Source organism: Periplaneta americana, chromosome 15 (assembly GCF_040183065.1).
Source record: "Periplaneta americana isolate PAMFEO1 chromosome 15, P.americana_PAMFEO1_priV1, whole genome shotgun sequence".
In the NCBI taxonomy this organism is placed as follows: Eukaryota; Metazoa; Arthropoda; class Insecta; order Blattodea; family Blattidae; genus Periplaneta; species Periplaneta americana.
Window position 1 is genome coordinate 70021812 of NC_091131.1, and position 17797 is coordinate 70039608.

Genomic DNA, 17797 nt, shown 5'->3' on the forward strand with positions numbered 1-17797 from the left:
AGAATTTCTATTATTTCTGTAAAATAAATATTTCTTTATTAATTAATAATAGTCCAAGATAGTTGTGAAAACACTGAACGGGAATTCATTTCATAAACACTCGTAATAGTACTTCCTTTTGTGTATAGTTTGTACGAGATCACTCCTTCTTGCAGTTCACCCTTATGCAGAGCGCAGCTAATATCTGCATTCCGCTCATGAGCTGTGAGCCGGCTCGGAGAGCGCAAACCATGTGCAGGCCTGGTCTAAAATATCATTCGTATCATATAAGGAAAACAATTTTTTTAATTGTTACTCCCTGAATTGAGCCAACCTATATGAAATTTTTAACATGCAAACGTAGTTATATTTCCATAAAAAGAAGAAAAACAAAAAAATGGAAATATTTCTATATCGTGTGAAGGAATCAAACTACAAAAGAAACAATAATATCGTGTAAGTTGTCTAACCGAAAACTGCATCCTAGGAACGTGACGCTTGAATTTTGTTGGCATCACGACAGTGAAGAGAAACGAGTTAAAGTAAAAAAAAGGGGGGGGGAGTTATTTTCTTCAGTACAATATAGTTCATCTAAAGAATGCACACAAAATTTTGTCCTTGTTTTATGCTTTTTTTTATTTTACTGCTAGACTAGACTGCATTTCGGAAGGCGGTCAGCTGCTACATGCGCCGTAGCATTTCTGGTATGTGACGTCACTAACTTGTACAGTAGAACCAATCAGAATCAGTCTATAATAAGTACTTCCAGAGTTCCTTTGTTCACGTCTGAATGTTTCAATACATTGAATAAGTAAAACTAACATTTACTGTGTATGTGTAAGATAAATAAATTGAAGAAGAGACTGTAAAAAGACAAGTATTGCACAGGCAGGCGCGGAAAATATTGTTTAAGGTATATAATTATTTTAAAAACGTTGATGAGCAGAACGCTGCCGGCCATCTTGATGCTGACTGCAACTGCGCATGTGGTGTGGGATTGAGAAACGTGCAAAGAATATTGTTAGTGAAGGAAAGATGGTTTGTTTGGTGTCATGCTTACAGTAATCAAAGGCCAAGGTCATTATTGTCTTTTGATAATTTAAATTCTCTCCTGCACTATTTGTATTGCATGTGCTCGTGAAGTACGATGTGGCAATGCTGTACGCTGCCTTGCCTTCTCTAGCTGTCCCTCTCGACGCAAACGCTAGCAGACCACCGCCTTCCGAATTGCCGTCGACTCTAGTAAGTTTGAAATGGATACAAGTTAATACAATAAAAGATAAACTAGCCCACTTCTGAATGAGTAAGACTCGTGCTCAGGAGGGGATTCCATTACAGATAAAAATAAAAATTTAAATTGAGAGTGAATACAGATTCAAAAGTGTTTAATATGTTTAAACCCGAACTATAAATCCAATACTATTTTTTTTTATTAATTTGGAGACGATTCGTGGTTAAAATAATATTAGAATAAAATTTGTTTAATAATCTGGGACCTTGACTCATGCTATGATAAAAAGCTGCATTAGTTGTTGTTTACATCGTATATTTTCCTTGCACCATTACTAAATTCGGCACATTGCCACAGGCGGTAGCGCGGTTGTCCACTGATGCAGAGCTACCCCTTGACGTGGGTTCGATTTCCGTTTGAGCTAGTTGGTTTTTTCAGAGGATAACAACCAGTTCTGAAGATAACCTACAACGGTTGAAACTAGTCAACAACAAGGTACCTAATTTTAACACGTGAAAGTAAATACAGTATATATTCCGAAGTGATATAGTGTTAAAAGTTGTGTAATCAAGAAGAAAAATAAATACTCCAATTATAATACAATCAAATAAAGACAAAGTAACTTTGAAGTTACAATTTCAATTTTACTTTAATCTATGCTAATAACTGACAGAACTTTTCTTATCAAATGATTCTGTCTGCACCTCGTGGTGTATTGGCCAAGAAAGGAGTTGATAGATTTTTCCCTCGTACATTTCCAATGTTCAGATCCCATGGGGATAAAACATTTTAATTAGTTATATTTTGTCGTTCGTTCATAAAGTTACAGAAAGTATTTTAAAAATGTCAGTGATTAAATTTTATCAACTTTTTATACACATTTCATTTTAATTCATTTTATTTGGTATTCCACCGTTAACGTTTTTATAATATTAACGTTATGCAATAATCCAGCGAAATAAACTATGGGTTTTATTTAAAGAAAGCAAATTTTAGTTACACGCTGTAAATTATTATTGAATTTTTGACGATTTTATTTAACTCAAACGTTTTAAATAGGTTATTTTATCTGTATTCCCGCCCTTCATTAATAAAATTAGAGTATAACACATAGTGATAACGCTAGTTATAAATTACAGAGGAAATTATAAATAATTATTGTTCTGGTATATACGAGTATAAGGGCCGTATTCATAGACATTTTTAGCGCGGGTTTCCGGTGGATGATCAGCGTTTTTCGTATTCATAAACCAGTGTTAGCGATAGGATATGATTTGAATTCTGTACAAGTAACCAGTCGATAGCCGGGGCTAGCTTAGTACGCTCGTAGCGCGTGCTGCGAAATGTCTATGAATAGCACCCCTAAATGTTTTAATCTTATAATATGCACTTGCGAATATTAAAATTAGTAACCCTTCCCACTCAACTACAAAAAGTCGCTGACAACTCAGGTCATCGGCGTTCATATTGAATGGTCACCCAGAAAAGCCCTTTTCAGGGTTACATAATTTTCTCAAAATGTGTTCAAGAAACATAAAGTTCAGAGTAACGCAGATTCAAATTGCAATAATAATAATAATAATAATAATAATAATAATAATAATAATAATAATAATAGTCACGGCCGAGTATCGAAAACAGGACATTTCCTTGATAGGCTAACGTGCTACCATTCAGTTGTCAAGGAGATATGTAATGCATTAATATAACGTTGAAGTTGGTTGATATAAATACCTAGGGTGCTATGCATAGACATTTCGCTAGCCCGCGCTACGAGCATGCTAAACTAGCCCCGGCTATCGACTGGTTACTTGTACAGGATTCATATCATATCATATCGCTAACACTGGTTTATGAATACGAAAAACGTTAGTTCGCTGATTATCCACCGGAAGCTCGCGCTAAGAATGTCTATGAATATGGCCCCTAATATATATATTTCGATCAACAAGCATTTAGACAGTGTACCTTCTCAATATTTTAAATCTTGATTGTGATACATGTCCTTGAATATCACAATATTACGATTAATTTTAATTGAATTATTGTGCTTCATATGCATGCCGACAACTGTACCGTTAAATAACAGTTACAGTTAAAAATCACGGCCATTTTGTTTCCCTGGCTATACATTAGTAGGCCTAATGAATTCTGGCAATTAGCTAGAAAAGAATTCTGTACTAAAGAAAATTCATTTTAAATATCTATATAGGTAAGGCAACATAAATTAACATATAAATCTGTATAAAAGACTCCATTTCGTCTTTTGCCTCAATGTCTTGGTGTTTCGAACTCAGTAACCAATTAGAGACACGTTTAAATTCGTCAAAGAGGGATCAACAATGACAATTTCTTATCTGTACTTGATTCCATTTTACCAAGATGGTATTAGGCCTATCCTAGTTGTTCTGATGTTTCTATGTCACCATTGTGATTCGAGGTTCGTAGTTTGAAACTCAGTCATGGACGATGGACTTTGAAGGGTGATAAAATCCTTAGTTAGCTTCTTTCGGGAATAAAGTAAAGATGTGGTCCCGTGTCGTAGATTTATGGCACGTAAAACAACCCTGTCTCTGCTATGAAGTCTCCAAACAAAATATTACATACATTTCTCGACAAAGCTGATTTGTGCAGCGGAAATCGTCGTTGAATAGTCGATTATTTAAAGACGCTGCATCGACTACTAGGTTTAATTTTGACGATAAGTAACCTGTGCAGTTGAATTGTCGTTAAATAAGACACTGCTACTACCACTACTACTAGTTTTACTCCTCTGTCTCAAGTGACAATGTCGATTGAGAGAATCGATCGTGGAGAGTAGTCGACCAGATACCACTAAGAGCGGAGAACACGCCGCATAATGCGATTATAGATTTATCCAGTATTTCGATTCGTTCTTGTATCCTCAATTACCGCGTCACTGCTCTCTTGCTATTGGCTGAAACGTGCAATTTCACGCTAACTTTAACTTAAAACCCTAGAACTACCAAGATCCTAATAGTCTACCGCAGTGTTTAATTTGTGCTTCATACCTGACCAAATAATTTGCACTGAAAAAGATTATAAATGAATGATAATTCTTCCTACAATCTGATTGGTATTGATCACAGATGTAGTTGGTAGACAATTGGCTATGGATTGGAACGTCCCGGGTTCAATCCTTGGTGGTAGTGAGAGTTGTCTCGTAAAATTACAGGAACAGTCGTGAGCTACATTCAGATATTCCTCGGGAATAAAAAGACTGTCGAAGAATGGTGCTGACCAAACCGCCTTGTTACAGTGCCGATGTCAAGAAGTCATGGAGCTCTACCACATCTTCTGGACTGTAAAGCCGAGTATAGCACTCTGCTGTGTAATGTTCACTTCCGAAATCATCATAACAATCTCAGTGCTAGTTTTAGCGACATTGTAAATAGATGGTCAGAGTCAGTACACGATAGCATAACATTTCAAAGATGTAAGAGGAAGATGCCTTTTAAAATGGGAAGTGTGCAAAGAAGTTTACTTTTAGAAGACAATGAATACCCCTTAAAATCCAATTTAATGACACCTCTCCTGAATCCTGCTAGGACAGAATTGCTATAGGGTACCTACAAAAATATGCATGAAATACAGTCTAAAAGTAGTATGCAATTTATGGAAGAGGCGATTTCCCGTTCTAAAGTTAGGCCTAAGAACAAATGCTGAGAATGCTATGTATATAATTGTGGCATCAAAGTCTAAACTGTCCATCTTATCGTCCACTAATTTCTTCTTGGATTTACTTTTGAGGTTAGGCCTACCATCTACATTTCTCCTATTTACATTTGAAAAACTATTTAATACTTTTTCATATGTTACCCAAATCTCTTCTTTTTTAACGTTATTCCATCTGTCTTTTGTTTTTAATTACGGCATGACAGCATGCTCTATTTAGGAAGAATATCAAGAACTAAGAACTTTTAGATGTTCTTGAAATTACTCTCTTTTACCCGTTTACCTATCCTTGTTTCCTCATACCAAGCAAAACAAAGTCGGCCGTGATCATATGTAACAAATGAAATTCGCGATTTCGAAGTCATGGTCGTATGAGAAACATAACATGCAAGATTCAAGTACGAAATCTCCACGTTAGTAAATGCACGTTAATTTTACAGAAACGAGGCATGGTGAAAGTCAACTTTTAAAGCTCTCGTCAAAATTAAACGACCCGTTTGTGTTGATTTAAAGGAGCTTGGTGAAACCGGCCATAAGTATTATTTCCAAATAAACTGATGTTCTTTTCTTTTCATTTTAACTTGGTTATTTAACGACGCTGTATCAACTACTAGGTTATTTAGCGTTAATGTAATTGGTGATAGCGAGATGATATTTGGCGAAATAAGGCTGAGAATTCGCCATAGATGGTACCTGACATTCGCCTTACGGTGGAGAAAACCTCAGAAAAAAACCCAAGTAGGTAATAACCCCCAGCTGGAATCGAACTCACGCCCGAGCGCAACTCCGGATCAGCAGGAAAATGCTCTACCGCCTGAGCTACGCCGGTGGCTAAATTTACTGTCAGTAGTTCAGGAGACGATATAGCCTACATTACACAGCACATAGGATATATCGATAGTATTGAACAGCAACCTCGTATGTATTTAAAAAATAAAGAGAGAGAGATATTTCACTTTATTCCTTAAAAAAAGTATTCCCGAATCTTCTGCAAAAACATCTTATATTCAGGCATGGAATCGGCCTCGGTAGCGTAGTTGGTATAGCGCTGGCCTTCTATGCTCGAGGTTGCGGGTTCGATCTCGGCCCAGGTTGATGGCATTTAAGCGAGTTTAAATGCGACAGGCTCATCTCAGTAGATTTACTGGCATGTAAAAGAACTCCTGGAGGACAAAATTCTGGCACACCGGCGACGCTGATATAACCTCTGCAGTTGCGGGCGTAGTTAAATAAACCATAATTTTTTTTTCAGGCATGGATACAACATTTCAAGTATTCCAATACCCTCATATGTAAGACATTTGTTCTTTATCAATATATTAAGTTTTTTTTTTGTTCTATAAAATTTAATATTTTGACATGCGAGTTTGCTGTTCAACACCATCGATATGCCGAAGTCCCCTTTTTTGGTTAACAGATATACTAGGGGGGGAGGGGGGATTTAATTTTGCGAAAATCTCGAAATTGTATTTGGGTATAATAGGCCAATACTGCCTCATTACGTTCCGTATTATAAAAAAATAAAAGTGAGAGTTTCAGGATAATCAGACTTACTAGGAGCTTTGCATACGACAAATCTTACGATCTTGTTAGTGGAATTGAAGCCAACCACTTGATTGAGCTGCGACTGAGCTATTAAACAAGCTAAAAATAACCACGTGATTGCCTTTTCAACGTGACGCAGGCTTATCAGGGGGATCTGCTTCTGTATACAAATTAATTTCAGAAGATAGGTTACAATCACAGCGTGCTGTGCCGGTAATCGCAGCGTTTAAGCTGATTATCTGCACATGTTGCTTAGCTTTGCTGATCAATACGGACTGAGGCCCGCCGACTCGTTCTGTTTTACATACCGGCTCTACAATTTTATTTTAACATGTTTCTTTCAGTCCAATAATATTTATTCCGAGTTAATGCAACAATCCGAATGAATGTCTGACGGATTCCCTATCGATGGCAACAGGCATTGATGCGTGTGCTACATGAACGCCGGCGCTATCCGTCCGCATCCGAAATTATTTGGCTGCCGTACAACAAAATTGTAGAGGAAGAATTACAGTTATGCACTGGAGGATTTGGCTTCTTCTCGATTGTACAGATCATCATGCTTACCTCTGAATCCGAAGTTCGTCACTTCGAACTCTGCCGAGGACGAAACTTGGTCAAGGCAGAGAACCCTCTTTCCTTGTACCCCGTACTGTTAAAATAAATGTGGCAGCAGAACACCACTAACGAAGGCGAATGTTTATTTTATATATTAGTGCTGTCTGCCATACGATTGATTTCAATTTGCGCACAACCTAGATGCGAAACAAGATTATGATAGCATTTAATAAGAACTTCGCTCATGTACCAATTCAGTAATGGGATGTAATGACCTCACACACACACACACAAACACTTATAGGAGATTTATCTGTATGGACTTGCTTCCGGAAGGCATGTCTGAATTGAGTGATTGTCCATACACGCTAAGACTATCAGATCACACACAACTATAATAATAATAATAACAATAATAATAATAATAATAATAATAATCAAAATTATAATAATCAAAATGATAATGATAATAGTAATGATAATGATCATCATCATCATCATCTTTCACGAATTAGGCCTCTCTAGACCTGTTTCGGCCCCATCTAGCAGTCTACTTAAAGGTCTTCCTGGTCGACGATGTCCTCTAGGTTTATATTGCATCATAATTTTTGGGATTCTTGAATTTTCCATTCTTCTTACATGATCTAGCCAATTGAATTTGTATCTGCTGATTTTTTCTTCTACTGACTCTACTTCTAATTGTTCTAAAATTTCTTCATTCCTTTTTCGGTCTAAAAGAGTATATCCTGCTGTCCTGAAAAATTTCATTTCCGTTGCTTTGATTCTGTTCATGTCTTTTTTCTTTAATGTCCAAATCTCGCTTCCGTATAAAAGGGAGGGTAATGCTAGTGTATTATATATTTTTATTCTTGTAGATTTTTGTACTAATTTAGCTTTTAATGTATTGTTTATTATTCCTAGAATTTGTGTAAATTTGGTAATTTTCTTGTTCACATCTTTTTCATTTTGATAAGATATTTCACAACCCAGATAATTGAAATTTTGCACTTGTTCGAGGCACTGGTTATTGTGTATTATCTTATTTCTGACTGGGTCTTGTCCTAAAAATGCCATTACTTTTGATATTTGTGCTGGTAATGATAATGATAATAATAATGATGATGATGATAATTATAATGATGATAGTAATAATAACAGTAATAATGATGATGATGATAATAATAATAATAATAATAATAATAATAATATGGAATGAAGATAAATGCAAACAAGACGAAGATCATGATTATCGGAAGAAAAATAAAGAAGGTAAACTTGCGAATTCTAAATGAGGCAGTAGGGTAAGTGGACAGCTTCAAATACTTAGGATGTACTACAAGCAGTAACATGAGCTGCAGCCAGGAAGTCAAAAGGAGGATGGTAATAGCAAAGGAAGCTTTTAATAGAAAAAGGAGCATCTTTGCGGATCTCTGGAAAAATAACTAAGAAAGAGACTGGTGAAGTGCTTTGTGTGGAGTGTGGCATTGTATGGGACAGAAACATGGATATTAAGACGAAGTGAAGAGAAGCGATTAGAAGCATTTGAAATGTGGATATGGAGAAGAATGGAGGTGTGAAATGGACAGACAAAATAAGAAATGAAGCTGTTTTGGAAAGAGTGAAGAAAGAATGCTGCTGAAACTTATCAGGAAGAGGAAAAGAAATTGGTTAGATCACTGGCTGAGGAGAAACTGCTCACTGAAGGATGTACTGGAAGGAATGGTGAACGGAAAAATAGTTCGGAACAGAAGAAATCATCAGATGATAGACGACATTAAGATAAGTAGGTCATATGCAGAGACTAAGAGAAAGGCAGAAAATAGGAAAGATTGGAGGATTGCAGTGAAAGAGCTGCCCAATTGGAGGTGGAATGATGTGAGCCTTAATAGATTAGGCTATATCAGCGAGAAGCGATCTATGGTGGAATTTTAAAACGTAACATGTTCCTCCATTCAGAGTGAGTCGTGATCCAGACTATACAGGAACTCAAGTCGTCTCTCTTCTCAGAAGACTTGCAGCAGTTTAAGAAAATTCTGCACATGATGCTGACGTCGTGCAAGGGGTAGTACGTCCCTGATACTCCCTGCGATCCCCCTCTTCCTCCTTTTGAACAAATGCCTCTCCTACCCTTAAACGCCTTCCGTCCTGCTTTCTTTGAAGGAGCACTTTACCCCACACCACGACCCCGCAGCACTCGTGGCTCTTTTCTTCGTCCTCAGAACGTGGAAAATGGCGAACGTTTCCGGTCCGACAGCAGCTTCCGGATTACGCCACGCTTCATCTCTGTCGGAGAGGGAAGTACTGGACTCCGTATAATTGGGTTGGCTCACTGCTGCTGGCTGGGGTTTAAGCCGTAAGAAAATCCTTATTCCACCTGAGCTTCATCCATAAACCTAAGGACTCTTATTAAAGGTTAGATCTTCAAGTTTAACTACAGAATTAGCGTTTAAGAACACAGCGGACAGCGAATTTGGTCCCCCAGTTCCGCGTGGTAACTGTTTCTTGTCGATAAAGCAGGACAGAAACTCTCTAGACTAAGTCGTCATTACGAATAATTCAAGTTTGTTTCAAGATAGCATTTCGGTTTCATGAAGGTAGTAATAGTTGATGTAAATGGCCATGAAAAACATGAAACAAAACATAGACGCACATTCCTACTGGAAATGAGATGCTCATCGTTTTTCATTAAGTTCTTTTTCATATCAACGTTTATTGTATTATTATTATTATTATTATTATTATTATTATTATTATTATTATTATTATTATTGAGATGGGCAGGGCTTGTAGCACGTATAGGCGAATCCAGAAATGCATATAGAGTGTTAGTTGGGAGGTCGGAGGGAGAAAGACATTTGGGGAGGCCGAGACGTAGATGGGAGAAAATATTAAAATGGATTTGAGGGAGATGGGATATGATGATAGAGAGTGGATTAATCTTGCACAGGATAGGAACCGATGGCGGGCTTATGTGAGGGCGGCAATGAACCTTCGGGTTCCTTAAAAGTCATTTGTAAGTAAGTATATTATTATTGTTATTATTATTATTATTATTATTATTATTATTATTATTATTATTAGGCCTATTTTTGGTATCAATATTATTATTATTATTATTATTATTATTATTATTATTATTATTATAGTTATTATTATTATTATTATTATTGTTATTACTTACTTACTTACTGGCTTTTAAGGAACCCGGAGGTTCATTGCCGCCCTCACATAAGCCCGCCATTGGTCCCTATCCTCAGCAAGATTAATCCAGTCTCTACCATCATATCCCACCTCCCTCAAATCCATTTTTATATTATCTTCCCATCTACGTCTCGGCCTCCCCAAAGGTCTTTTTCCCTCCGGCCTCCCATCTAACACTCTATATGCATTTCTGGATAAGCCCATACGCGCTACATGCCCTGCCCATCTCAAACGTCTGCATTTAATGTTCCTAATTATGTCAGATGAAGAATACAATGCGTGCAGCTCTGCGTTGTGTAACTTTCTCCATTCTCCTGTAACTTCATCCCTCTTAGCCCCAAATATTTTTCTAAGAATCTTATTCTCAATCACCCTTAGTCTCTGTTCCTCTCTCAAAGTGAGAGTCCAAGTTTCACAACCATACAGAACAACCAGTAATATAACTGTTTTATAAATTCTAACTTTCAGATTTTTTGACAGCAGACTAGATGACAAAAGCTTCTCAACCGAATAATAACAGGCATTTCCTATATTTATTTTGCGTTTAATTTCCTCCCGAGTGTCATTTATATTTGTTACTGTTGGTCCAAGATATTTTAATTTTTCCACCTCTTCGAAGGATAAATCTTCAATTTTTATAGTTTCATTTCGTACAATATTCTGGTCACGAGACATAATCATAATTATTATTATTATTATTATTATTATTATTAGAGAAGCAAAGCATGTGACTCGAATTTAGTATTGCTATTATTATAGTTGTTATTGTTATTGTTATTATTATTATTATTATTATTATTATTATTATTATTATTATTATTAGAGTGAGAAGCAAAGCATCTGACTCGAATTTTATTACTATGTACCGCAGTTTCACGCTTCATCTCGTGATCTTTTTCATTCTACGTTCTCCTCTTTTTCTATAGCATTTCATATAATTTTTTGGACTCTGAGGAATTTTATTGCGTGAAAATAGAAGTGTTTATCGGGCGGAACATTGGATATTCGTAAGCACTTCAGCACAAATAGGCTTTTTGTTCATCCATGATGTATAATACTGAGTAGCGTGCCAGTTATTTTACCTAAGGTGACTCCTCCATTCCCCACATCACGCATTCTCCTCCTCTGGTGGTACTGTACCATACCTGACAGATTTACATTAATCGTCTTACCTCCGACAGGAAAGCAACAATCTGGAGAGGATGGGGGCCCTCTTATGCAGAATGATTTCTCCAGAATCCACCACTACTGCCATTTACAAATTGTTGGCTAAATTGCAAAGAACGCCTACTATGGCGGACGATCGATTCTGCGTCACACAAACCAGAGTGTCGGTCTATTTTTTAGACAGAGGTGATAATGAGAGGAGAATTGTGAAGAGAGTTGGTGCAATGACGAAGGAAAGACGGGAGAACTCCGAGGAAAGCTCAAAATCATGGCTTTGTCCACCACAAATTCAACTCTGCCAACATCGAATTTGACCTCGTGTTTTTCTTTGACACCACATGTTTGTGATATGCTATTCCCAACCGTCCGTGCTGCCCTCTTACCCGTATAATCGACAAGGCTACAAATATCAGACCTGGAGAGTGCAGTATTTTATCAGGTTCACACTATTACAACTTATCCTCCTCGTGTGCAGGTATCGGCTATGCTGTGGTGTTGATCGCCTTCTACGTGGACTTCTACTACAACGTCATCATCGCCTGGGCTCTGCGGTACTTCTTTGCTTCATTTACCAACCTGCTGCCCTGGACGACGTGCGACAACTCCTGGAACACTCCGCTCTGCCGGCCGGTGAGTTTCAAGTCACCTTACAGCACTACAGTCTTATGAGTAAGGTTCTGGTAAAGTAGCTGTATCAGGATAAGCTTCCTTGGTCCATGCGTTTTGTTTACAGACATTAATTAGTTGTTGCGTGTCCCAAAGTCGTCAGTAGTGACGACGTATATTCAGTTCTTATCGGCTGTACTGTTCATTCACTGATGTTTTAACTAGGGGGTGGGGAGCGCTCTTCTCAGGAGATAGAGTTTTAGCTAGTAAAAGGGGGTAGTGTTTACTTATTCTGAAGCAAGTCAAGGCTCTGTCCTATATAACTCTACAACCTATCCTGATATAGCTACTTTATCCGAATCTTACTTATGAGTTATGACACTTGAGGCTTTCTCGGTGATTGTATTTGGATGCAGAACCCCAAGATCAGAATGAAGAGCTGAGTACGTGTTCGGTGATAACATGATTAGTTTAAGATTGTGGCCTGCGAAAAGCCTGATTTAAATCCGTGCGATTTTATCTGTGAGGAACATTGAAGGAGAAAGTGTAGGAAAATAATCCTCATACAATTGAAGAATTAAAAGGCAGTACTTCAGCTACTTTGGCTAGGATTACACCAGCTGAACTTCAAAGAATGTCCCAGAACATGCTCATGATGTGCCAATTATGTCTGGACTCTCATGGAGGGAATTTTCAGACTCTCGTATGAAGGTGATTGATTTCATTGAATGAAATTTTTGTTGTCCGCACGCGGAACCTCCTTGCTTGCTATTGATTGAGTGTTTCGTCGACATATGGCTACCGCGGCGACTTATAGAGGACCAAGTATGTTATGGTGGCTATTACACTTTTACCACGTCATACTACTTTTGACCAATAAAACGGTACGAAAGGACGTCTTTCAACCAATCATAACTGCTTATCGCATGATTTTATCACTTCGCTAGCATTTGTTTATTTTATCGCTTCCCTAGCATTTGCTCATTTTTATCACTTCCCTAGCATTTGTTTTTTTGTTTGCCAATATTCCAAACTGCAAATTCTTTATGGTATTATAAAACATGTTTTGCGATCGTCATTTATTTCCCGCATAGATAGTCGACTGAAAATGGCGGCTCCGTTCAAACGTTTTGATGAAGGTAACATTAGTGAAATAGAATTTTAGTAAGTCAATTAATATCTATTTTATTGTATTAGAGTACTTTATTTCTTCTAATCTTCATATACTTTCTTCTGTTTTTATCACCTCCCTACCATTTGTTCCTTTGTTTGCCAACATTTCAAACTGCAAATTCTTTACGGTACTACAAAACAAGTTTTGCGATCGTCATTTGTTTAACGTATAGATAGTCAACTGAAAATGGCGGCTTCGTTCAAACATTTCGGTGAAGTTAACATTAGTGAAATAGAATTTTAGTAAGTTAATTAATATGTTATTGTATTAGAGTACTTTATTTCTTCTAACCTTTATATAGTACGATTATTTAGTCCTGACAGTCGCCGGCAATGTGCGCCTTGATCAGGCGAGTCCATTTGGTTACGCCAAGGGGTGTTTGGGTTAGTCACTCGCTTGCCTTCGGAGCGATCGGTTGTTATGCGTGCGGTAGAGTGGTATGTTTCTAGTACAGTTAAGCTGTACTACATTCCTTTACCGACCGCTCGCACTTATCTCTACTCCGGAGCTCTCCCCACTACTCCTATTACTTCCGCTCTTTTGCGTCGCAGAGCTGTCAGGACTAAATAATCGGTCTGTAATAGTCAATGAAATTCCACTCGAATTTTGATTTTCTCTAGATAATTCAAAACCTCTAGTGAGATTACTGTTGATAATATTTTGAGGTGAGGATGGTAGGAGATCGTAAGATATTCGAAAAATACCCTCCCCAAGTTCAGTGTTTCCACCGTGTATCTTACTGAGTTAGTCGGATATCAAAATCGGTATCCACCTTGAAGGTGTCAGCAGCCGCTGGACCTCCTCTCAGGTTTCTGTATGTTGGTGAATTGCTTTGCAGTTCGACATGGGCGTCGACTCGCATCGAGACGGGAATGCGAGCAGCGACGTGGTCGGACATCCACTGGACGAGGTGTTGGTCAGCAACGTCAACGGCAACCAGACCAAATTCACGTCCGCGGCCTCCGAGTACTTCAAGTAAGTGATTCACTAGAGAGGCTGTGCTTTGTAGTCTAGTCTTAGCTAGAGACTCAACTAATAGGCCGCCTTCAACAATACTACTTGTACAGGGACATCATTTTATTTTTACCAACATTTCCAATATTAAATTAACCTGGCTATACCTTTGGATTAACGGTTGAGAACCGGAAACACCGTTTGCTACCCCCTTCCACGACTGGAGTTCGATGATACTGGCGTAAAATACAAACAAATCGCTTTACTAGGTATAGGAGAGAAGAAAAGTAGTTCATCCATTTACGTAAACTAGGAAATATCGCGATTTTGATTTTGATAATTTTCATTAGGTTTTTGTTTAATCAAAATACAGTACAATACTAACAATAAATGCTTTTACTCACGAACTGAGCTATCCATATGAACGTATTCATATGCAGTATATATTATACTGTCTACAGCACATTAGCATACAGTATAGAGAATGAAGTTAAATTGAAAAATAATCATAATATGGATATTTAAACACATTTTTGAAAATGGTGGCCATTTATTTCGATACAGACTTCAGTTATTTTGTGCATATTATCGCACTATAGACTATTGTACCTAATTCCAATTACCAGTTTCGTCCTTCGTACTAGTAACTCATGTTGAAATAATTCTATACCTACTCTATAAAAAGTACCTTACGTACTGTAAATTCAATCTTCACTTCTGCCCGATCCGAATAGATAAAATTACTCAGACTGCAATCTACTGTCCATCCAAGTGGTTTTGTCGCAGGATTGTAGAAAGAGGGGAAATCACGTGACAGTTAATTGCTTAACGAGCCCCTTTTATTTAAGTTATTTTAAACAGTTGTATAATATTACGTAGACGTCCAATTCCTAACAGAAATTAATGTTTTCAGAAAAGAGCTAAGACAGCCTACCCACTAGCCTTTACAGAGGGGCGAGCAGAAGCGGGTGGGGGGAAACCTGGATGCGACGCAGGCAAACGAACGACAGTGCCTGTGCGAAAATATGATTCAATATTGAAAACTCTTTCGTTACTGGAAAACGCGAACATATTTTTGAAACGTACTATATTCACTAACTCAGTAATGTTTACTATGACCGTAAGGCGATTTTGACTGCATTGGAAATTTACTAGTAGAGGGGGTGGGAGTGAAGTACATTAATAAACTTAGGTACAATAAAAATTGAAGTAAAAATAAAATGATGTCCCTGTATTTGAACACAATACGCAGCGATATACATTAAGCTTAATCAGTAGGCTACATTTCGTTCTGAGTTAGTTCTCTGTCTCAACGTGTTGCTTACTTACTCGTCGCACCGATACAGATTCCAGAGTTTACTAGTCACCAAAGGCTGCCGACAGTTTTTATCATTTTGTCATTGTTTTTCCCAAGGTTTCCACCTGCGTCTTTTATCGGTAAATATTTTTGCCGAACTCCTTATGTCATTGTGGTAATGGATAGTGTCTTGTGCATAAATCCTACTTCATTTATTTTCCTTTAACTGCTGACCGAAGAAGTCAACTTAACAGAGGCCGATTTTAAAAGAAAAAAACACAAAATATGTTGTTCTTTTGAATACTCTCTGTGGATACTTTCCTAGAGGCGGCACCTTTGACTCTTACTACACACTTCTAGATTATTCGTGATCATATTGTGATGTGATAGTGTAGAAATTGTTTAATGATGAAATGACATAAACTTCTTCAGTTCACGGCATACTTTCGAAGCGTTCAATAAGAGTTTATAATCAGTGATTTCGAAGTTAGTAATATCCTGTATTCAAAATAAAAATTAAATACAAGTCGTACATCTTTACATAGCAAGTGTGGTGAACTTGGCTTTGTAAAAACTGTGCGAAATGTACATTCAGTGACTCGATAATTAAAAAAACAGCGTATTCAACCACGTAGTAGAATATGCAACTTGTTCATTTATTCATTTACTTATTATTTACGTAAAAAGTTTATCATGTGATTTATGCAGACAACTCTGACTCGAGCATGAACATCCAGTCTCGGCTAATGGTTTCAAATCCAAGTTAGAAAATTATCTTATGATGAGTTGCCAAACTAACTTACTATTATGACAAGTGTTGTATTGCATGTTTCCACGTATTCACATTTTTTTTAATGTTCTAGTGATATTTAACTTATTTTATATTTTTGTTTTCATATTTTCCGATAAAGGTATATCTCTAATGTGATAAGTTGAGCTGTATATAATCATAATTTTCCTTACTGTGTGTACTTAAAAATAATGTATTCATTGTATGCTTTGTACTGCACTATTTTATTGCTACTATCAGTATTATTATTACTATTAGGCCTGTTATTATTATTATTATTATTGTTATTATTATTGTTATTATTATTGTTATTATTATTACTATTCTTATTTACTATTATTATTATTATTATTATTATTATTATTATTATTATTATTATTATTAACAAAAATTGTCTTATTTTTTTATACTTTGCATGCCTCATGTATTTTTGACCTGCTGTTCACATTTTATTATGCTTTTTTCTTTCTTTCTCTATGTTATATATTATGTTGATTTCTTCTTACTTGTTGTTTACATTTTATTATTATTATTATTATCATGTTCAGTTTTGTGTGTAAAATTGTAGTGTACTTTGTAAATTTGTAGTGTTTTTGTAACGCAGTTTTTACTCCTGGTTGAGTGTAAGAGAAGGCCGTATGGCCTTAACTCTGCCAGGTTAAATAAATCATTATTATTATTATTATTATTATTATTATTATTATTATTATTATTATTATTATTAAAATTATATAGACTGTACATCTAGGTCTAATAAACATGATGTGTAGTGAAATTTAGTTTTTTCTTCTATTTTCATTTTTAATTCCTCAAATATCATATTTTTAGGATTGATAGTAGTCTAATATGTAATGTTCGAGTAAATGTGAACATCGCTGTCAATAACCTTCCGTCCAACACACGCTAACAACACCACAATAGAGTAACAACAGAATACTCTGATTTTTAAATAAGAATATCACCACAATTGCAATATACGTGGCAGACCGAAGTAAATAATGGCAGTCTGCTATCATTTTCAAAAACATTAGACCCACAAATAACTTTTTTTGTGTAAGGAAACTACAAAAGTTACAGAAAAATTTTATTACACTTGTTTGTTCAATAATTTATGCTCTATCGTCGGCATTATTTTTGGGGGTTTATATCGTTTACATCCTGTGTATACCTTGCGGAGTGATTTTATCTAGAAACCAACGTGTAGTCTGTTTCAACAAAATCACTCCAAAAATATGCACTCGCATCTTTCTCTTGGACTACGCGCCTTACTTTGTCTACTAAATTTCATTATCAGATTTCTTACTGCACTCGCACTTTAATTGAAAGTGTGGTGAATGATTTCTTCCACAGAGTAGGAGAAAGGATGGTAACGCTATTTATTTGCAATCCATTCGGAAATGCGTCTTAGTCCACCACTTGGCTCGATTGTCCTTTCCCTTACCCCATACTGAAAAATAACTCCTGTCGGTGGACTGCAAGACTGATACTTACGCTGTATCTACGTGTATGTTGAAAAAAATTGACATCTAATATTTTTTCTTGCTACTCAGAAGTTAAAAAAAATGTGTGTACAGACTCGGTCTGGGCCCCGCGCGTTAG

The 17797-nt window shown here is 36.6% G+C and overlaps 1 protein-coding gene across 2 annotated transcripts in view; it reads left to right on the forward strand.

Moving 5' to 3' along the window:
• The window catches only part of DAT (Sodium-dependent dopamine transporter), a 212115-nt gene that overhangs the window by 156635 nt on the left and 37683 nt on the right, over positions 1–17797 (forward strand). For both annotated transcript variants that reach the window (XM_069847634.1, XM_069847635.1), the window contains exons 4-5: positions 11853–12007; positions 13996–14132. In XM_069847634.1, the coding sequence (XP_069703735.1) occupies positions 11853–12007; positions 13996–14132 (292 nt within the window). The remainder of the gene's footprint in view (positions 1–11852; positions 12008–13995; positions 14133–17797) is intronic.